The sequence below is a fragment of the Coregonus clupeaformis genome, unplaced genomic scaffold (genome assembly GCF_020615455.1).
Source record: "Coregonus clupeaformis isolate EN_2021a unplaced genomic scaffold, ASM2061545v1 scaf0127, whole genome shotgun sequence".
Lineage (NCBI taxonomy): Eukaryota > Metazoa > Chordata > Actinopteri > Salmoniformes > Salmonidae > Coregonus > Coregonus clupeaformis.
Window position 1 is genome coordinate 481604 of NW_025533582.1, and position 22386 is coordinate 503989.

General features: G+C 41.2%; 2 protein-coding genes across 3 annotated transcripts in view; one reads left to right on the forward strand and one right to left on the reverse strand.

The window, feature by feature from the left end:
* The window catches only part of LOC121540460 (N(G),N(G)-dimethylarginine dimethylaminohydrolase 1-like), a 152187-nt gene extending 137678 nt beyond the window's left edge, over positions 1 to 14509 (reverse strand). Inside the window, exon 1 of one of the 2 annotated variants that reach the window (XM_041849339.2) lies at positions 14091 to 14509. Coding sequence is in view for 1 of the 2 variants with exons in the window: in XM_041849338.1 (XP_041705272.1) it covers positions 10113 to 10406 (294 nt within the window). In the remaining variant the exon portion in view is untranslated. Of the gene's footprint in view, positions 1 to 10112; positions 10635 to 14090 lie in introns of those variants that run through there. The other variant, XM_041849338.1, reaches the window with a different exon arrangement.
* A 963-nt stretch (positions 14510 to 15472) lies between these two features.
* LOC121540459 (CCN family member 1) lies at positions 15473 to 18452 on the forward strand. Its single transcript, XM_041849337.2, has 5 exons — positions 15473 to 15719; positions 15992 to 16226; positions 16622 to 16966; positions 17096 to 17298; positions 17421 to 18452. Exons 1-5 carry the CDS (start codon positions 15672 to 15674, stop codon positions 17721 to 17723), a joined length of 1134 nt encoding a protein of 377 aa, XP_041705271.1. The 5' UTR covers positions 15473 to 15671; the 3' UTR covers positions 17724 to 18452.
* The last annotated feature ends 3934 nt before the right edge of the window (positions 18453 to 22386 follow it).

A 22386-nucleotide genomic window follows, 5' to 3' on the forward strand; every position in this document is an offset into this window, starting at 1 on the left:
CAAAATATTTGAGATGTAGTTTGCCCAGATACCAGTACAATGAAACCATTGTAATAGTCTCACAAGTTCAAACTCCAAGCTAAATCAAGCATTCCTCAAGAAATTGATTTGATTACTATGCATTTGACCCAGGTCTGGTATTGGTGACCTAAATATTGGTACCACCTGAATTTCCTGTGGTTTGTTCCAAATGCTCAATGTTGCATGAACCCACCCATTTGTATGCATCTGTAACCAGGTTTCCATCCAACTTTTTTATGGGAGTAAAGTACACGTCGGATAAAACAATGTCACGACAGGCCTGAGGGAAACACCAAATTTGCCGGTAAACTTTCAAAATGTCGACAAAACCAAATACGCTAGAAAATATGGGATCTTTTTGTGTCTGTAAAATTAATTATGTGAGAAATGGTGGTGAAAACGATTTTATGCGCAAATATTGGTATAATAACCATCATATGGATGTAAACTCGGAGTCACACGATGACATGTTGTGTGGTCCTCCCATAAGACTCAGGAAAGCATGCAGTTTCTACAGATTAAATAAGTTATGATGAACTTCACAGGGTAATGAAAGTGCACAGTGATGAGCTTGATGCTCCTTTCCAATAAATATCGAGGGTCATATTCTGGTGACATGATGATCGATGTTTGGCTGAAGTTTCACAAGTAAAAATAATCTTGCTCTTTTGTCCATAATAATAATCTCATCAGGTATAGGTCCGGCACGATACCAGTAACGCGATACTCATTCATAGCGCGGCGAGGAAGCAAAACACAAAGCGAATATAACTTCTTTAGCAAAACAGCCCTAATGTTGGAAACAAACATCATCATGTTGTCATCCAGAGTCACATGTATTTATTTTCCAAGCTAAAGCACACAACATTTTATATACAGCAGCTTTTTAAAGGACCAAAGTGTTTGATCTGCTTCATGTTTTCATTTTTGCCATGGAACAAATATTGCGTTACTGGTAGTCCCGGCCCTAATCATGTAGGCTAAACCCGCACTGTATATGCGAGCTGTTGGCAGGAGCACACATGCCAAGACCAGAGTGGGCACATTCGCTATATGCCGATAACATATTTTGATACAAAACCATCAGTAGAGTTGAAAATTCGATGGAAACCCATTTAACTTGTATTTTTTATTCGGTACATGGGAATTTAACCGCAAAAGTTAACCCGCCTCGCCTCTTCCGCCAAATTCAAAACCAAGGTGGCGCTGAAGATTTGTTTTCACATGGCTAGCAGCTACAGTGGCTTGCGAAAGTATTCACCCCCCTTGGCATTTTTCCTATTTTGTTGCGTTACAACCTGGAATTAAAATAGATTTTTGGGGGGTTTGTATCATTTGATTTACACAACATGCCTACCACTTTGAAGATGCAAAATATATTTTAATGTGAAACAAACAAGAAATAAGAAAAAAAAACAGAAAACTTGAGCGTGCATAACTATTCACCCCCCCAAAGTCAATATTTTGTAGAGCCACCTTTTTCAGCAATTACAGCTTCAAGTCTCTTGGGGTCTCTCATTCTTCAAGGCAAAACTGCTCCAGGTCCTTCAAGTTGGATGGGTTCTGCTGGTGTACAGCAATCTTTAAGTCATACCACAGATTCTCAATTGGATTGAGGTCTGGGCTTTGACTAGGCCATTCCACAACATTTAAATGTTTCCCCTTAAACGACTCAAGTGTTTGCTTTAGCAGTATGCTTACGGTCATTGTCCTGCTGGAAGGTGAACCTCCATCCCAGTCTCAAATCTGCAAAAGTATTCATCTTCCTTGGCGTTTTTCCTATTTTGTTGCATTACAACCTGTAATTTAAATGGATTTTTATTTGGATTTCATGTAATGGACATACACAAAATAGTCCAAATTGGTGAAGTGAAATGAAAAAAATAACTTCTTTCAAAAAATTCAAAAAAATTAATAACGGAAAAGTGGTGCGTGCATATGTATTCACCCCCTTTGCTATGAAGCCCCTATATAAGATCTGGTGCAACCAATTACATTCAGAAGTCACATAATTAGTTAAATAAAGTCTACCTGCGCGCAATCTAAGTGTCACATCATCTGTCACATGATCTTAGTATATATACACCTGTTCTGAAAGGCCCCAGAGTCTGTAATGCCACTAAGCAAGGGGCACCATGAAGACCAAGGAGCTCTCCAAACAGGTCAGGGACAAAGTTGTGGAGAAGTACAGATCAGGGTTGGGTTATAAAAAAATATCAGAAACTTTGAACATCCCACGGAGCACCATTAAATCCATTATTAAATGAATAGTTATGCACGCTCAAGTTTTCTGTTTTTGTTTTCTTATTTCTTGTTTGTTTCACAAAAAAATATATTTTGCATCTTAAAGTGGTAGGCATGTTGTGTAAATCAAATGATACAAACCCCCCAGAAAATCAATTTTAATTCCAGGTTGTAAGGCAACAAAATAGGAAAAATGCCAAGGTAGGTAAATACTTTCGCAAGCCACTGTAAAACTGTTGTTTGTCAAACATCAAGTGTACAGCGTCATTTTGAAACAAGACATGAGAAAAACTTCAAGGATGAGGCGGACAAGGCTGAAGGAATCAAGAGGGCCGTGTCCAGGTATGAAAAGCAAAGCAGTGTGTTTACAAATCTACACGCAGTCAAAAATCAAGCTACAGAGGGGAGCTACAAAGTTGCGCAGTGCATTGCTAAACATGGAAAACCATTTACTGATGGGGAATATATCAAGGAGGCCTTCCTCAGTAGTTCACAGGCTTTATTTGATTGATTGCCTAACAAAGACACAATCATCTCAAAGATAAAAGACATGCATTTGTCTGCCAGAACTGTTGAAAGGCACGTTACCGAGATGGTTGAAAGGAGCAGAAAACTCTAGCGTTAAAAGATGCACCTGTGTTTAGTGTGGCTCTTGATGCGAGTGTGGATGTGAATGATATTCCACGTCTGGCAGTTGTTGCAAGATACTGTGACTCAGAGCAGGTACGCGAGGAGCTGCTTTGTCTAAAACCCATGCATGGTACTACTAAAGGGGAAGATGTAGCAAAACCTTCAAGGATCATTTTGAGGAGAGAGGTGTCGATATTAAAAACATATTTGCTATTATAACTGATGGTGCCCCCACTATGGTGGGGGTAAATAAAGGATTCGCAAAGCTGATTGAAGATAAGATTGACCACCCCGTGGTTATATTTCACTGTATCATTCACCAAGAGAATCTGTATTCCAAGATTTCAAATTCCGATTTAGGTACTTTGATGGCTAAAATCGTGAATTTCCATGTTGCTCGCTCGTCTTTGACACACAGACAGTTTCAGTCACTGCTGGAAGAGATGGAACAAATCCACAAAGACTTGCCTCTTCACTGCAGTGTCAGGTGGTTAAGTGGAGGGAAAGTTCTGGAATGGTTCGTTGAGTATTTGGATACAGTTAAAGCATTTCTGTCTGAAAAGGGCCAAAACTACCAAGAGCTTGAGGATGAGGATTGGCTTGTAAAACTGATGTTTCTCACTGACATAACAGGTCACCTCAATGAGCTCAACCTGCGCCTGTGGAACGTTCCGCTACTTCAAGTAACTCAAAGGGCTGTTAACACGACACACTGTCAGTACTGACGTCATCGGAGTGGGGGAGCTGTCAGATTTCTGTCAGATTTCAAGACTTCAAGCAACATGGCCCAATGTTTTCTATTTTGATCAAGCCAGACAACTTTGAGGAGAGCGACATGGATCTGTCTGTGTTTCAGTGGATGGGTATTGAGGACTTTCAAATGCAGCTGATCAAGCTCAAGGCATCCTCTCTTTGGTCATCAAAATTCACGGAGCTGCGCAAAGACCTGGAAGGGACATAGAGAGATCAGGGGGCATCCATTATCCACTGTTGAGAGAGCCTGCCAGTGAAATTTGACAGTGTGAAGAAGGTTGCATGTGCAATGCTTTCAGCATTTGGATCCACGTATCTATGTGAACAGATCTTTTCACACATGAAGTCAATCCTGAGCCCCAAATATAGCCCAGATATTATGCGGCTCAGCAATGGGAAGCAGGAACAAGGATCACAATAAATCGGTAAGATGTGATTTTCAATACAAAATGATATAACCTTGTAATGTTCATGCCAGTAAATTTCAACAAGTAGTAGTAATGTGAACGAGTGAGCGTATATTTGTGTGTTGCAGGGGATTTGGAATAAGATGGGGGAGAAAGGAAACGGAGTAGGCTACGATTCTCAGCAGCAGATATTGAGATATGGAGTTGATAATATGGAAATAAGATTGTTTTTTCTTACATTCAGTTACGTTTAGGGCTGTTGGTAGGTCTAACAGTCGTCTTTTTATTGAACCTTTTTAAATTTTTCAATAAATAATGTTATTTTGTAATCACATGTATTACTTGGCCTTTGTAATTCTGTAGCCTATATTGAAATGGGACTGTTCCACAAAAATACATGAAGGAGGAGCAATTTATACACATTATTATTATTATTATTATTATTATTATTATTATTATTATTATTATTATAAACGAAGATGTATAAATCATATTTCAAAGTGTTCTAACTACATTTCCATATATAAACAATTGAAATGTCTGATAAATGCAATTGAAAACAGCAGAAGTGTCACACCCTGATCTGTTTCACCTGCCTTTGTGATTGTCTCCACCCCCCACCAGGTGTCTCCTATTTCCCCCATTATCCCCTGTGTATTTATACCTGCGTTTTCTGTCGGTCTGTTGCCAGTTCGTCTTGTCTCGTCAAGTCATCCCAGCGTGTTTTTCCTTCTCTCTAGTTTGTGTTCTAGTCTTCCCGGTTCCGACCTGTTTTTGCCTGCCCTGACCCCGAGCCTGCCTGCCGTTCTACGCCTGCCTGACTCCATGGATTACGAACCTCTGCCTGCCCTCGACCTGCCCTTTGCCTGCCCCCTTGTATATAATACATCTCTGCGACTCAAACCTTCTGCCTCCTGTGTCTGCATCTGGGTCTCATCCTGTGTCGTTATAAGTGTCGCTTCAACACAAAATCTTGATTCTATCTTGATAAACGCATCAAAGGAATATTGTCCATAAATCAAAACCAACATTTAGACAGCTTTACTGAACAAAATATACATAAAGTCACCACTACAGGCCATCAAGTCACAATAAGACCGATTTCAAATGCAGACATCAAACTAAAAATGACCATCACATTAAAACTGCTACAGTGTAACCACAACTGCATATCAGACAAATACACATAATGCAATGGAATAAGAAGCATAACATCAAAGGAATTACTTACAATCATCAAGGACGCTTGCCAAACAAACTCGACCAAACAATGGAGGAAATCAGTAAGTACAGTACAAAGATCTATAGATGCATTTTAAAAGGATCGAAGACTGTGCCGGATTCAACATCTTGGACAGCGCCTTGGTGCGGCATCACTCATCCTATAGTGGAGCTCCATGGTGCTAATGGACAGCGCCTCTGTTTAGTGAGCTATGAAATTCTTCAGTTTGTGGGCAATTAGACATTCAATAGACACAATTAGTTGTAATGCACATATGAACATCATAGCTGACATGCAGACCGTTAGAAATTGTAGGATAAATTCTAAATTGGCACTCCATACAAAAAAGGTTGTCGACCCCTGTTTTAGAGAATTTGGCAGTATGTCCAACCGGCCTCACAACCGCAGACCATGTGTAACCACGCCACCCCAGGTCCTCCACATCCTGCTTCTTCACCTGCGGGATCATCTGAGACCAGCCACCCGGACAGCTGATGAAACTGAGGAGTATTTCTGTCTGTAATAAAGCCCTTTTGTGGGGAAAAACGTATTCTGATTGGTTGGGCTTGGCTCCCTAGTGGGTGGGCCTGGCTCCCAAGTGGGTGGGTCTATGCCCTCCCAGGCCCACCCATGTCTGCTCCCCTGCCCAGTCATGTGAAATCAATAGATTAGGGCCTAAGTATTCATTTCAATTCACTGATTTCCTAATATGAACTGTAACTCAGTAAAATCGTTGAAATAAGGTCACTTCTTAAGTCTTTTAGTGATTTCTTACGAAACAAGCAGTCAGGTTCTCTCTCTCACTCTACAGTGCCTCGCAACAGTGCACTAATCTATCAAACATGTTTTAGGCCAAATACCCATTAATGGTAAAACTGGTAGAAACAGTGTTTATAGGAAGTCTGGTTCATCTAACCAGTAAAGAGGTCTGGGATCTGGGATACAGAGAGGGAACAGAGGACTGTGCTTTCTTCCCCATGTCCCAGCCAATAAAGCATGGTTAAACCTGACTGAATGATGTGCTCACGGTGACACACACAAACACACACACACTGATAGGCTATAATATAAACTCTTTACTGATGCGGGACTCATTTACCTCTGGGATCAGAAGACAGTGGCTGGGCCAATTAAAGAGAAAACAGCCTGTTTGTTTGTCAGTAGAAAGACAAGAAGGGAATCCATATGTAAGACTGTAGAGAAGCATGTTAAAAACCCATGAGGTTAAAACAGTAAATGTGTTGTGTGATGTTGATCGATTCTTCTAACCAGAGAGAGGGAGGCGAAGCGAGAGCCCTATCTCTGCACAAAATCTGTCCACGTTAAGCAGATCCTTAACTATTAAACAGGTGAGGAGTTTTTGTATGGGGGGCAATGAGAGTGTCGAATTTAGTCTAGATAAACATGAATTGCTATTTTGATACGTGAGGCTTATTTTATCTAATAGAAGTTTTTTAATGTACTGATATAAGTGTGATGTACGTGACATCCCGGAAACTTTGAGAAAAATGTTGTATAACACACACACAGAAGTGAAATAGAAAGGTGGACGCAGCGATCAGGTTGGTTCCACCAGGCTAATCATAACCACCCATTGATAATGTAATCAGTGCTCACTGTGTGTATGTGTTTGTGCATGACCGATCAGTATCTCTGACATATTTGCCAAGATAGACCCCTTATTAGGGGTGTCCCAACATGGCCATACTCGTATTCGAAATTGTATCCGTAAATTGACAGTCAGATTGGATGATACTCGTGATCGTTAAAAACGTAAATGTTTCAATATGCCTTCGTAGATGTTGGCAAAATACCTATCTCCCTGCACGTTTATAGACCAAACAAGTTTCAAATTAGGAGCCTTTGAGAGGTGTGTGTGTGTGTCTGACCTGCGTCTGTGTCTTCAACTTGCAGCGGGCAGACATGTTTGCTAACAATCAGAATGCGCGTCAGCGTTTCTTATTTTTCCTTACCCTCACCCCACTTGTTAGATAATATGCACATTGATAGCTTGATAGCAAACTTCCTTGCCTTTTGATTTATCATAGTAGCAGGCTAACAGGAGGCAGCAGCAGTGTGAATGATCAGACCGAAACAGAGAAGTGAAAGTGATTGTGTGAAATTCTGAAGCGAGTGGACAGAGAAATATAGCTTCACTCTATCCAATCAGAGCAGCAGGATCAACATACAGCCCACCCTTCTTTTTACAGACAGGTAAACTAGCCAGTTGAGTTATTTAGACCACGTAGCACCTCACTTGACTGACTGACATGAGAAAGATGCGTGTGTGCTGGCACCCAAAACATTTCATTTTTTCCAATTACGGATAATTACTAAAAACTACTCGGATCATAATCGTATCCAGAAAATTGTCCATAGCCGTTACGATACTTGTTTTGTCCGACTACTCTACTAATGGTAGAGGTGTGCCTCTACCATTACCACCAGACAAAATGCTGATAGGCACAGTATCTGTATCAGCTGGGAATGACAATGAAAGATGAAGGGTGCACATTGTTATATTAGCAGAACCCTGTTGCTATGGTATTATGTAAAGAAGTGTTTATTCTCATGGACCTGTTACTACATTAGAAAAAGTTATCAAAACACTTAGTTTAGAATATCTACATAAATGCAGCAATTGCATTCTTCTCATATTACTCTGTAGGCTACTGAACTATTCAAAGCTTCCTACGGCATCTCTGCATGTAGTTACTGAACTCAACCTGCAGAAGGTTTGTTTGTTGTGATTGAGTGGGGGGAAACAGCTGGGGGCAAGGTTCTGACAGATGAGTGTATCTTGGTGGTGGCAAGGACACACCCGAGAAACACCCACATCAAACCACACCCCCAAGCCAACTCACGTTTGGCTTCTGTCATGGCCGCCAGCATTTCTTGAGGAGCAAGCCAAAAAACGAGGCCAAATCAGCGGTTGCAGTTCCCCTTAAAAAGTAACTATGCGCTTTTTATAAATGTAACTGATTGATCCAGTCTTTTAGTACAACCTTTTGTGAGCGGCATCGGCCAGCTTTTTCACACACATATCAAATTGGGTTATCCGTGCGACTAAACCATGCATTACTCATGGAACTAAATCTTAAGCATTTGGTCTGGGCGCTAACACCGGTCTTCAGGTCTCTTCACGCAAGCATAGTTCTCTGATCCACCAATGTGACCAACCAAGTATTGATCCCAGGTCTTCTGCCTGACTCTAATACTTTAGACTTGGTAGGATATTATGACTCTTTCATGGTCATAATGGCTTTATGAATGCTAAATGTTACATGATCACAACTCTCTCTAAGTAAACCATACCTCGTCCATTTTATACCGTAAAACACTGCACTGCATGGACACACTTTAGTCAGATCCAAAACAGTCCAGCTGACCAAACCTTTGACCAATAAATGTCCTGTATGTCGAGAGCCATTATGAATACCAGGAGATTTACAGATCAATATCCTCTCCCAATGGTATGGCCGGGGCCCATTAGCAGCCCTGAACCCAGAGGAGGTGAGTCTGATGCGATATGACAGGGGCTGTCAGAGAGCTCGTCTAAACTTCAAACACACTGCCACCAGACAGAGAACAGGGAACAGCACAGTCAGTCTACAGCCCAGGGTGCACATAAATACTGTGAATACATTTAGTCTGTTTATATTCACACAGTATTCTTTCTTAGAGTACACTATTAAGTAAACAGGCAGAAGAAATCTCCCTGTCCATAGCCTGCTGTTTGTATAACTTATTGGTGTAATGTGGACAGTATACCACTATTATGGGGAAAGACCAAAAATATCCTTTTGCTTTCAATGGACTGACACGCATTGCACTAATCTGCTCTTTCTGTATGCAAAAGCCCTCTGCCTAGGAATTATGGCTGTTACAATTAAAGCATCTATTTTGACAGATCAGATGATGAGATGCAGATGGTTTCTCATTACTATGTGTGCTCTAGTACTGTGTGCAAACAGAGAATCATAGTTAGGATGCCATATCTGTTGACAGCTCATATCTGACTAGACAGCTGGCAGTATTAACCACATCAAAGGTTATGGTAGAAAACTGTTTTTATACAGCATTGCATTTTACAATATACATCATGTAAAGAACAATGCTCATCATCTACTCTTGTTATAGCTAACATAGGCTACTAATATAGAGTTCTGCCAGGAATCAGGAGGCAAATTTGACTGCTTTACTCATCTCATATGTACATACTGTATTCCATTCTACTGTATTTTAATCAATGCCACTCCGACATTGCTCATCCTAATATTTATATATTTCTTAATTCCATTCTTTTACTTTAAGATTTGTGTGTATTGTTGTGAATTGTTAGATACTACTGCACTGTTGGAGCTAGGAAAACAAGCATTTCGCTACACCCCCAATAACATCTGCTAAAAATGTGTATGTGACCAATACAATTTGATTTGATTTGATTTAAAATTAAAACTGTGACTGTGACTGGACAAGGGCGTTGCCATTCTGATGATGGCTAATCACATATCCCTTCCTTTGTAGCCTATAGGCTACCGTTACATTGTAGCTATTATCTCCATATGGCGTTGAAAGTTATACATATACCATGCATTAATACCAAAGATGACAACAGTAGTATATATCCATACTCCAATAAAGAAATGGTCAACAGAGACATGTTTTGTTCTATTTGGATATATATTACTGTTGTCATATTTGGTATTAATGCATGGCATATGTATAACTGTCAACGCCATAACGAGATTATAGCTACAATGTAACGGTAGCCTATAGGCTACAAAGGAAGAGATATATACATATATATATATATATATATACACTTTATTTACCTCTCTCCTTCTGCTTTCTGCCCCGGGTCTGGTGATCAGAGCCGTGTCACCGCAAACCACAGCGGCATCCTCCACGAACGCACAGTCTGGGAGCGACTCATCGGCGGGGAGTTCTATCACCTGCAGCCCGAGTTTGTGCTTCAGAACCCCTACATATACCTCATGCTCCCGCTGAGCTTTCACCAGGTCCACGTCCAAAACGTTCATCCTCAGTGCCTCTTTAGCAAGGGATGAGGGGATAGCTCGAATAACGGCGTGAGTGAAGTTACCAAAACCTGTCATCACACCAGCCATGTTCCGTTAGTTGTCGTTACCCTCAAATTGCTCAAACAAACAGCTCGAACCGTAGCCTATTCTAAATGTATGAGAGAGCGAATGCTGTCGGTTCTCTTTCTGTTGTTTGTTTGATTTTCTATTTTGTCTTTTTTTAATGTCTTTTTTTAATGTACTAAACTGACAGCTCCACTCTGGTCAAATAGGCAACAAGCCAGAGACAGCGGTCTGATGACGTGCACTAACAAATCATCACGTGTACGAATGTCATTTAGCTGCTACAGTATCAATTTCCAGTGAAGCGCACAGCAATGCCCGAAAAGTGACAGTGTGGCTCTTAAACAGCGCGAGCACAGACGCGCTGGCTGGCGCTCTGTTACTTTGTAACAACTATCTATTACTTGGTAACAACGTTTTATCAACGAGGAACAAATGGCTTACAAAATCACCACAATGTCTAGACATAAAATAATGTCAATCAAGGCTAGAGTACAATCAGTAATCAAACCGTTATTAATATTTATAACCACTAGGGTTTTTCACAGTCTTTTCATTCAAATACCAATTATTTATGAATGTGTACATTCATAAACATAGTGTATTTTGAAAAGTTGAAGATGCTGGTCACTGTCATCTCTGGCTTATTATTGCAATACCTGCCAGTTTAGCAGATGTCAATGCCAAAGCAAAACAAAAAAGAAAGAGGCTGCTCGGTGCTCTCTACTATTGACATAATTTCATTTACATTTACTCATTTAGCATTATAATTTCCTACCCCTGGGTGACAATAACCCATTCTCCCCTGACCCCAGCTCAGAACAAAGGGCGCTTCTTTGACACAGTCCAAGGACAAGGAGGTGCAGCGGCTATTCTGAGCCATTCACTTTCCTATACACCTGCCCAATGGTGTTGAAACTACAGCAGCCCCCAGCATATCAAAGTGTATGGCAATAATGGGAATAACAGATATTCACAGTGAACAAAACACATATTTCAGAATAATTTCTAATGTCAATATAAACCAGCATATTATTGTCACAGTATATGGGAATAACAGATTTCACATCAACACTGAAATATGAACAAAGCACATATTTCATTTCTCTAATATTTGTCTTCTTAATGTAATAGTCATAAGAGACCCATGGGAAAGGAGAGTCGAGAGTTCTTCAGCTTGTTATGGCCATTGAATGAAGGAGTGTCTTGTATTTATCCTGCCCTGTGCTCAGTGTGCAGAGCAAGCAGGGAAGGTATTCCTATTCCTACTCTCTGTGGTGCCATCTAAGGAAGCCTCTGGGCTCGGCTTTGAATTGAATGTTTCTCCAGACTTCCTAAAGCACATTCTTCCACACCCCTGGACCAAAGTTTGTATTTTCTTGTTCCAGATACACTCAATTATCCTGACTGGTCCAAACATTCCAGGAGTCCCGCATTCCATTTTCCACTCCTGGATGGACTACCTACTCTGTCCGAACCCCCAGCCCTCCAGTTTTTTTCTCCATTCCACATTGTGTATGTCTGACTCTGTCTGGTACATTCTGCCCTAGAAAAATATATCTCTCTCCCGTGCTATAGTGCCCGGGTTAAACTGAAGGAAACCCCTCGTAGACACACCTGGTACATTCTGAGAATCTGTGTGCATCCCAAATGGCACCTTTTCCCTATGGGCTCTGGTCAAAAGTAGTACGGTATAAAGGGAACCGGGTACCATTTGGGACGCAGCCTCTGAGACCTACCATAAAAATGTGTGAAAGCAGAGACAACCCATACACCAGGTCTGCGGTTTATTTAAACCTCAGTAACAATGCCAACCTTTACTCTCTCTAGATCAATAACAAGTCCTGCTAACACAGGGATAATATATAGTTTTGAGTGGCAAATAACCTTAAGGTACTCGCAAAGGTGGCAAGTCTTTCGACTGAATCTAATGTAAATTATCCATTGCTCTGACACAACAGTAGTACAGTAGCGCAGTGTTTATCCTACCATTGTATAGATGGGGCACAGGGGCAATCGCCCGCCTATAACTCTTGCCCCCTGTCTAAAATGGACAGCTTTTGTGCAAGATGGCCTGACTGTTGTTTTGGGGTACCTTTGTGCCCTGCCTGTAAAAACATAATCTAGGAGAAAGACTGCATAAGTGTGCAGGAGAATACTAAAATGGCTGACATTCTCCATTCTATAATGGATTGGGCTACAGTAGAGAGCGCTTCCACCATCCACCTACTTCAGATGCACTGACTGTCATTCCTTTGGCAGGCAAGGACACACAATAACAACACGCTGACTTCATAACAAACATCTGTTAGGGCTGTAGGTAAAACAAAGGACATATCATTTCCAGGAATAGAAAGATTACTATGGAAGAGGGTTGTCTTGTGACTAAGCACAGTGTGTGTACATAAGAACACCCCATGACTCACTGAGCTTCCGTCCCAGAGTTCCATGAGCTGACATAGAGAGGAAGCTTCAACACCCACTGCATGTTATCCTTTGTTTGAACAGGCTTACAATATACAGTCTATCATACCGGGGCCTGTTTTACACTAGTCTCTCTAGGACAATAGACTGGGATGGTTCATAAGGGGGGCGGGGAAGAGGGGGCTGGAAAATATCATGATTGCCATTACTACATGGATACACATGTCTAGCCCTGGTTGCCCTAGCAATGTTTCCTGAATGGGTAATTACAAGATGAATATCATTGTGGGATGTTATTCCATGGTTCCATGGCATAGAGCACTGTTTCCTATAATATACACAGTGTCATTGTAAGGGAAAGAGGAAAGAATCAGAACAATATGCTGACAGAGCAGAACAATCATAATCAGAAAAGCATCTCATTGAGCTCATGGGGTCAAACTCACCACAGAGGGACTTACTGATGAGGTCATAATGGATATTGGAATGGCAGGATAGCATGGGCTACAATTGACATTAAAGGTCCATTTATGTTTGGGAAACAAGCATCATCATCACCATCACTTGGATGACATAAGTATTACTTGGGGCTAGATACAATATACACACACACACACACCAACAACCAAAATAAACAAAAACCATATGGGCACATGGCAGTGCCCCTTGGGGAATCTGACACTCAAAACAGACAGACATTTGTTGATGCCAACTGTCAAGCTGTAATATAATGCCAGTGTCATTTCATGAGCTTTAAAGTTGTCTGTCTGGTTTAACAAGCGTTCAGATGAATGACAAACTATATAGCCCTCAGCTACCTCAAAATGACTCAAACAATGAGGTCACAACAGTGAGGAAAATGTTGACAACCCACTCGGCACACACTGGTTGAATAAACGTTGTTTCCACTTCATTTCAATGAAATTACGTTGAACCAACGTGGAATAGACGTTGAATTGACATCTATGCCCAGTGGGAATGTCAAGCAAGTTAACCAAAGCATTACACCATCTAGTGTCTAAAACTGGAATTATGAAAATGTGGACAAATGCAAAGAAAAATAAAGCAAGCGCGCATCAAGATGCAGAATATTAAATATCAATCGGTACCCAAATAATGATTGTCAAGCGGTCGAATCAGATGGAAAGGTGACAACGGATGACGGATCAATTAAGATACTTCAATATATTTACACACTATGAACAAAGTGATAAAGCAAGAGTGTATACAAAACATTTTAAAACAAACAGATTAGTAAAGGTATAGTAAAACAGACAAACTCACCGGAGGGAGATTTTTCCGTGGTCTTGACAACCATTCTCCGTTAGTTATTTGTTCAGCGCTCTCAGAAGTCTAACGTATAAAGTTACTCAAAAAATATTTCCGTTCTTGGGTTTAATAGTTATGGTTATTACAAATAGGGGATTGTCATATCGTCCTTCGGTAAACAGTCTATTAACATTATTTTGGCAGGAAATAACCCTATTTTTCAAGCATTCTATAATGTTTGCTTTCTTGGTCAAATCGGTTTGCATTTACTTCTAATCTCTGAATTTCAAAATTCTATGAAATGTAAGTTATTTGAGACCCGAAGAATAGTAGGACTAGAAACCAGTTGTGTATTTTCTCCCCAAACTAACATCGTATGTGGAAAATTGGATCACTGTAGTAGATTATGTTTTCAAAACGTGATGGACAGATTGTGTGAAAAGTAAATTAACCCAAGGAGGAATGCTAAGGAATTTCCTGTATGAAGAACTTTAAAAACCCTTTAAACTGTCAGGAATGCTTTGTGGTTGGCTAGAGGAGGGGAGAAATATGTTAATAATGTAGGCTTCTGCCATACCAAATATGGCAATATTGTTACGTCTGAAGTCTGGTTCGCATCTGGAATAGTTTAGTTCTACGGGATAAAGGGGAGAGCGGGCCAAAAATAGAAGCCATAAACTTTATTTATCCCACTCTCAGACGCGCAAAGAAACTCTGAGACTTCTCTCTCCTAAACTGTGTCCAGTTACAGTAGCCTTAATTTAGCATAGCGGGAATAATGTAGCCTATTGATACATGGACTGACATAATTATTCTCATCATAAACGTATGAGGTGAAGCACTAACTGCATTACAATATATTTCAATAACCTTGGCAACTGTTGCACAAATGACTGCAAAAGAGGTTGTAAAATAATTAAAATATAAAAATATAAACAATCTATAACATGTAATAAAACACATACATCAAAAGGAAGAAAAATAAATGAAAACAACAATGTTACATTATCATTATTATATTTTGTATAATATAGCAGTCAAACGAATGGAAACAAACAAACCAAACTGCTTTAAAAAAAAAGTTTCATGTGTACCCTAACCCTACCGCCCATAACATAAAAGCTGTGAGAAAACCAATAAAGTAAATAAAAAAGGAAGAAAGAAAGGAGGATAGTATAGAAGGGAAACAACGAGGGGAAAATATGTTCAGTTCTAGGGGAAAATTAAATTCAGAAAAAAAAGTTAGACAGGGTGGTGCTTAGCTTGGATGGAAAACGCGCCAAGAAACATTCCTGGCATAGTTTTGGAACAGTTCAGCAGTCAGCCAACAACGACGTCAGCTTTCACTACAGTATAAAGGACGGGAGGTACTTAGCTTCAGCAGACTGCAACTTGCAACCAGAGCTAGAGCAACTCCTAAGCCTCTAACTAAAGATACTAGAAAATAAAAACCAAACCGCTACAGACGGGACGAGTGACTGCTACACTTAGGATAAAAAGACACTTGCTAAGACTTAAAGCAATATATCGAAACGGGAATTGCAAAAGAAAACACATCTTCTTCTTCTTGAATACGAACAAGAGAAAAAGGCAAATATGTTCATTTGCTCAATCATCGTGATGTTTATTGGAACCTTCAACGTGGTAAGTAATTTTTCTATCAAATATTTCAGTTTAAAGTTTCTTGTCTATAGTTTTAAATAATTAGATCTTATACTGAATTGATACTTTATTGTCTGGGAAATACAACATCGTAGAACACTGGTTTGTAAACCTCTTGCCTCTTACTAAATCATAACCGCATTGTTTGAACAACGGACTAAAGAAGCTATGTAAATAGAACCTAAACATGTGGCTCTTTTAAGATGTTGGTTACAAAGAGTATATATCATTAACGTTCTCGGTTATCCACACAGGTTCTTTCCTCCTCCTCCTCCTCCTCCTCCTCCTGCCCCTCGGTATGCGAGTGCCCGACAGAGCTTCCCAGGTGCGCGCCTGGTGTGAGCCTCGTAGTGGATGGCTGCGGGTGCTGCAAGGTCTGCGCGAGACAACTCAACGAGGACTGCAGTCGGACCGAGCCTTGCGACCACACCAAAGGGCTGGAGTGCAATTTTGGGGCCAGCTTCGGAGCTATGCGTGGCATCTGCCGTGGTAGGTGTCTCATTCCAATCCTACTATGCTGTAAACTGATTTTAGGTCTGAATAATGTTTGTTTGAAAGTTTGTAACCTTGTTAAAGCAATATGGTTGAGTTAAGATGAACTAGTGAGAGAAAAAGAGGACCATGTGATTTCAACTCTAAGGAATGTAACTCAGCACCTCAGTCTAAACTCAGAAGTACAAACATCCTGCTCTGGTAGAAAGTGATCCCCCCCTCAGTGGCTCCTCTCCTTAGGCAGCCCTAGCCAAGAACCTTCTGAGGAATTTTTACAGTTAAACCAAGCCTCCCTCAACCAGCATCAGCCAGCATGTGATCTGTGATGTCTATAGCAGACGCTAGCCTTCTGAACAGCGGAATAACAGCCATTTCCCCTCTCTTCTCCTCAGCTAAGTCAGAGGGCAGACCCTGTGAATACAACAGCAGGATTTACCAGAACGGAGAGAGCTTCCAGCCTAACTGCAAGCACCAGTGCACATGCATCGATGGGGCTGTGGGCTGCGTCCCCCTGTGCCCTCAGGAGCTCTCCCTGCCCAACCTGGGTTGTGCCAACCCAAGGCTGGTCAAGGTGGCAGGCCAGTGCTGTGAGGAGTGGGTGTGTGATGACGGCAAGGACACTGACATCATTGGGAAGCTGTTTGGCAAAGACAGCATGACTGACGAGTCAGAGAGCGACCTCACCAACAGGAACGAGCTCATTGCCTTCGTCAAGGGAGGACTCAAGTCTCTACCTGGTAAGCAGCCTCTTTCTAGCAGCAGCCATTTTTTATTTCAACATTCAACAATGACATTTTACATTGCCTCAAATGTTGAAGCCCATACCTGAACAGTTTCTAATGTTTGTTTGACCTTTCTCCTTACAGCTTTCAGAGTCCAGCCTGAGAGCCACATGTTTGAAAGCCAGAAATGTATTGTCCAGACCACTACTTGGTCCCAGTGCTCCAAGACCTGTGGCACAGGAATCTCCACCAGAGTCACCAACAACAACAATGAGTGCAAGCTGGTCAAAGAGACTCGCATCTGTGAAGTGCGACCATGCACCCAGTCTCCTTACTCCAGTCTTAAGGTAAGCTCAAGCCACCAAGACTATACTATACTGAAACATGGCATATTATTCAACAAAACCAACTCAGCCTGTTTATGGAACCTCTTGACTGACTGTTTCTCTCCCATTGTTCCCCCTAACAGAAGGGAAAGAAGTGCAGCAGAACCAAGAAGTCTACCCAAGCTCAGAAGTTCACTTATGCCGGCTGCTCCAGCCTGAAGAAGTACAGATCCAAGTACTGTGGATCCTGTGTGGACGGCCGCTGCTGCAGCCCCCAGCAGACCCGCACCATCCGGATCAAGTTCCGCTGCGAGGATGGAGAGACCTTCAACAAGAACGTCATGATGATCGAGTCCTGCAAGTGCACCTTCAACTGTTCTAATGCCAACGAAGCCTCCTACCCCTTCTACAGACTCTTCAACGACATCCACAAGTTCAGAGACTAAATCAAATCTGATTGGGCTCAGAACCGACCCCTGAGAGATCCCAAAACAACAACATTGACAGACCAATGGCAGTCCATCTAAACGCACGGGTCCAACTTAACCGGCCAATGAACTATCAACTTCCTGTTGTAACTAGATTCCCAAGGAATTATGGGCTTACATCATGAGGACTTTATGAAGTGCACTGTCTGCTGTGACTGAATCAGCATTCTCAATTAAGATTAGCTTCATACTACTGGAGCATCATAGTAGCTTCGTTATGGAGCAAAATGTAAATTAACATGTGTAAATGACAATGTTTGTATGTTGAAATCAATTCGCTGTGTATATTTTCGACCGATACATACCAACTAGGCATGACCCCAAAAAACCTTTGACTTGTGTGTATATAGATGTTGTGTGGATATGCACATACGTAACTTAATTTAGTATACCATGATCCTGTAACCCAAGGAACCAAGACACCATGTTACTGTGGTTCCATTCCTTCCTGACGTGGGCATATATGTTCATGTTTTGTGGCAGCTATCGAACTTCCCAACGTTATCAAGAAAGACAAAGTGAAACGTCAAATAAATGAATGAATGTTTTTTATTATTGTTATTAATATTATTTATCAAAAAATGTAGTTACTTTATTTGGATATTATGTGTCATACTGGAATAAATTGTACAAATGATTTAATTTTATATGTTAAAAAATAAAACAGATTTATTTATGAAATGTAAACACCATCTTTGTTTCCTTCTTTGATCAAACTGAAGATGGGTGACCAACAACTATCAGGTTACTGAGCTGAACATCTTCACTGGGATTAATAAACAACAGCACATAAAGTACATACATGTAGGATCGTATAATACAGAGAGAGGGAGGTCAAACAAAGTCACCATTTACAATGGTGGAACTCCAGTAGTAGATACCATGGACAGTCTCATATATATAGTGACTCCAACAGAGCGATCGTTCTGGGCTGATCGGTTCTTATATAACAGAGTTCTGCAGACTGTTTCTGGGTTTTGTGCATTGGAATGTCATTGTAGAGCTCTGTAAGCCAAGGTAGCTTGCATTCACTAGATCAGGCTAAACCACGCACTTGACTAATTCGAACAAAAAAAGTAAATCCCAGCATAGCAATGAGCACAGAGCTATGCCAAGAATCTTAAGTGTCAGTAGTACTGATGAGCTTCGATTAGAAGTAGAAATGCAAAGGAGACTATGTGACTATGAATGTATTTTACATATAGTATACTATACAATAAATAATGTACCCTCTTAGAATACACTCTTAATCTTAATGACAATAACAGATATACACAACACTAAATATATACCTAATTTGTAGTGGTTGGATAGAAACTTTGGCCCTCTGCACTAGGCTAGCTGCAAGGGGTTGCTAACTTGCTGTAAATAGTCTGAAAAAGCCAGGTGGGATACAGCTTCCCAGCCTTAGGAAAGCAGACATCAGGTTGCAACCTGTGTAGGCTAATATTAGCAGGAGTAGGACAGGTAGCAGTAGAATCCTCAAAGTAGTTTGTCTTCTGCAGCTGCTGAGAGGGTGGATGTATGCAGATGTCACCAAATACCTACGGTTTGAATCGGGGTAAGCAGACCAGTGCTTAGGGGCAACTTCTCAGGCCGTAAGAGTGTGTGAGAGAGCACACATAAACACATGTGCAAGCGCACACACATACAGACATGTGCACAAACACACACGCACACACACACACAGAGCTAAGGGTTTGATCCAGGTAGAGGGAAGGGAACAGCTCAGGAATGCAGCAGAGGCTCAGAAAGCAGACAGACATCCTGATGGGTGGCAGATGTTAGAAAATATTTTGGATTCAGAGGAGTAACATGTTCACTTTAAGTCAGGCAGGCAGTCCTAAAAATACACAAACACTAAGTGGCCGCTCACACCCACAGAAAGCACATCATATCAAAACAGGGCACAGAAAAGCCATCTAACCGAGACCGCCACCGCAGGGCACCTATGCAGAACTTTACTTTCCTGCAAGGCTGGCGGAAATTACTTTTAATAGTGTGTATTTAATAGGAGGTAGAGCAGAGCGGGTGCAGGGCACTTCCCCCTTGGTTATGGTTAGGCTGCATACCGAACACACTGTGCCCGCTGCTGAATATTTTACATAAATATCTGCTTTACACAAGGCCGCTTGAGGTTTAACTTATCTAAAGGATGTCTTTGGCCATTCATCCCAGTCTTATTTACAGTCAAAACACTTTTTATAAGAAGTCTGTTTTTGTTTTTGCTCCTTTGCCACTATTTTGTCCCTCCTTCTGAATTTAAAATTAATATAATTTAAATCCCTGTTTTGTTTGGAAAGAGCACAACAATCACACTGTTGTCGTATGCTTGTTAACACAATGCAGCTTAGATGGTTGTTACTTAATGACACCTGAATGTTATGTAAGCAGTCCTTTTCGGTCATCCATAACATTCCTCAGTAATGTACAACTATTGGCCACTGTAGAGGGGTTCCATCCATTCACCAGTCATTGTAAGTCAACTTTATCTAAACACTGAGTCAAGAAACTGGGCCCAGATAATACATTGTTGTGAGAGAAGGGAAGAAAAGGTGACCAAAAGAGCACAAAAGTCCTCCTACACCCAGACACACAAACCCTACACCACATCACACGTCAGGCACACTTGAAATTACATCAATCACCAACTACCTCACCCCCTGAACACAAAGTGTGTTTATATGACAAAGACATTAACATGAAGGCTTTGTTAGGCACTACGTAATGTGGTGCGGCCCCAGAAGCTAACGGGGGATGGAGAGAGAGAGAGGCTCGGCCATTACAGCAATCTGGAAGCTGCCGAGGCACTGATGTCATCTCTTTTATGGCCCCCTTGTCTATAACCTCAGGTTAATTTCCACTGTTATAGGCAACCCGAGGGCGGGAGGCACAGAGAGTTTTAAACAGCCATTTAGAGTAGACCAAATTGAGAAAAATACCCACTTCCTCTAGAACAGGGCCATCTGGTGGCCTGTAGCAGTATAGCGGGAACATAACCAACATGCTGTGTGCACCAGTCCGAGTCTGAGAATTTACTGGCAACAATTATGGGCATGATTGTCATTGAGAGAGACAGTGTATTAGTAATGCCTGACTGCATCCAGGCAGTGAGTTTGTTACACAACAGCCTAACAAGTTGGCAAGTTTATTAGCAATATAAATGCCTCTGTCTCTCGGCCACAGGAGAGTGATAATGCTCCCTGCGTATGTTCTCACACAAGATGGAGAGGCACAGGGGCCTCATTTATAACCATTGCGTAAATTTCACAAAAAATATCTGGTGCATCATTTCTGAATATGTAGGGCCTACGTCAAAAAATATTGAGATCAATAAACTTGGCGCATGCCATACATGTGCATGGGGGCCAGGGGGGGTCCACCCCACTAGCGAACTTGCAACATTGTTTCAACTGGGCCCTCACAGTTGCCTGTGCTGATGAGCTCGGCTATATTTGCGTCCTGTATTTCAGCCCCTTTTCAGGTGTCCCGATAAAAAAACAAAATCAATTTGTCAGCAAGACGCATCAATTAATTCAGGCTACAAGAGTGTAGCCCTAATGACAATCACCGAACGTCTTTACACTTTTTGGTGTTTTGTAGCAGATGTCTCTTTCCCGTCATCAAATGGTGGCCTGGCAGGTGCACAGTGCACTGTTTGGATGCTGGAATTATTTTAGAGTGGATGAACGTGTGCAGGTAGCTTACTTTTGTAAGTGATTTGTTCATGCCACATCAAATAGGTGATACATGTTTACTGTTAAAATCTACTATTAGGAGCATCATTTTTTTGTGCAAAAATGTGCGGCTATTAACGAACATTATAACTCCGCCTGGAAAACTCCCTCCATTCACCTTTTATAGTGACAATAACACCCTTAAATTGCTGTATAATTTCAAATCAAATCAAATTGTATTTGTCACATGCTTCGTAAATAACAGGTGTAGGCTAAGAGTGAAATGCTTACTTATGGGCCCTTCCCAACAATGCAGAGAGGAAAATAGAAAAATAATAGAAAGATAATAACACAAGGAATAAATACACAATGAGTAATGCTAACATTACTATATACACGGGGTACCAGTACCGAGTCGATGTGCAGGGGTCCTAGGTAATTGAGCTAGATATGTACAGTACATATACAGTGTCTTAGGAAACTATTCAGACCCCTTGACTTTTTCCACATTTTGTTAGGTTACAGCCTCATTATGTAATTGACTAAATCGTTTTTTCCCCCCTCATCAATCTACACACAATACCCGACTGTTTTTTAAATAAATGTTGGCTAATTTATTAAAAATAAAAAACTGAAATATCACAGTATTCAGACCCTTTACTCAATACTTTGTTGAAGCACCTTTGGCAGCGATTACAGCCTTGAGTCGTCTTGGGTATGATGCTACAAGCTTGGCACACCTATATTTGGGGATTTCCTCCCATTCTTCTCTGTCAGGTTGGATGGGGAGCGTTGCTGCACAGTGCTCTGAGCAGGATTTCATCAAGGATCTCTCTGTACTTTGCTCCGTTCACCTTTCCCTCGATCCTGACTAGTCTCCCAGTCCCTGCTGCTGAAAAACATCCCTACAGCATGATGCTGACACCACCATGCTTCACCGTAGG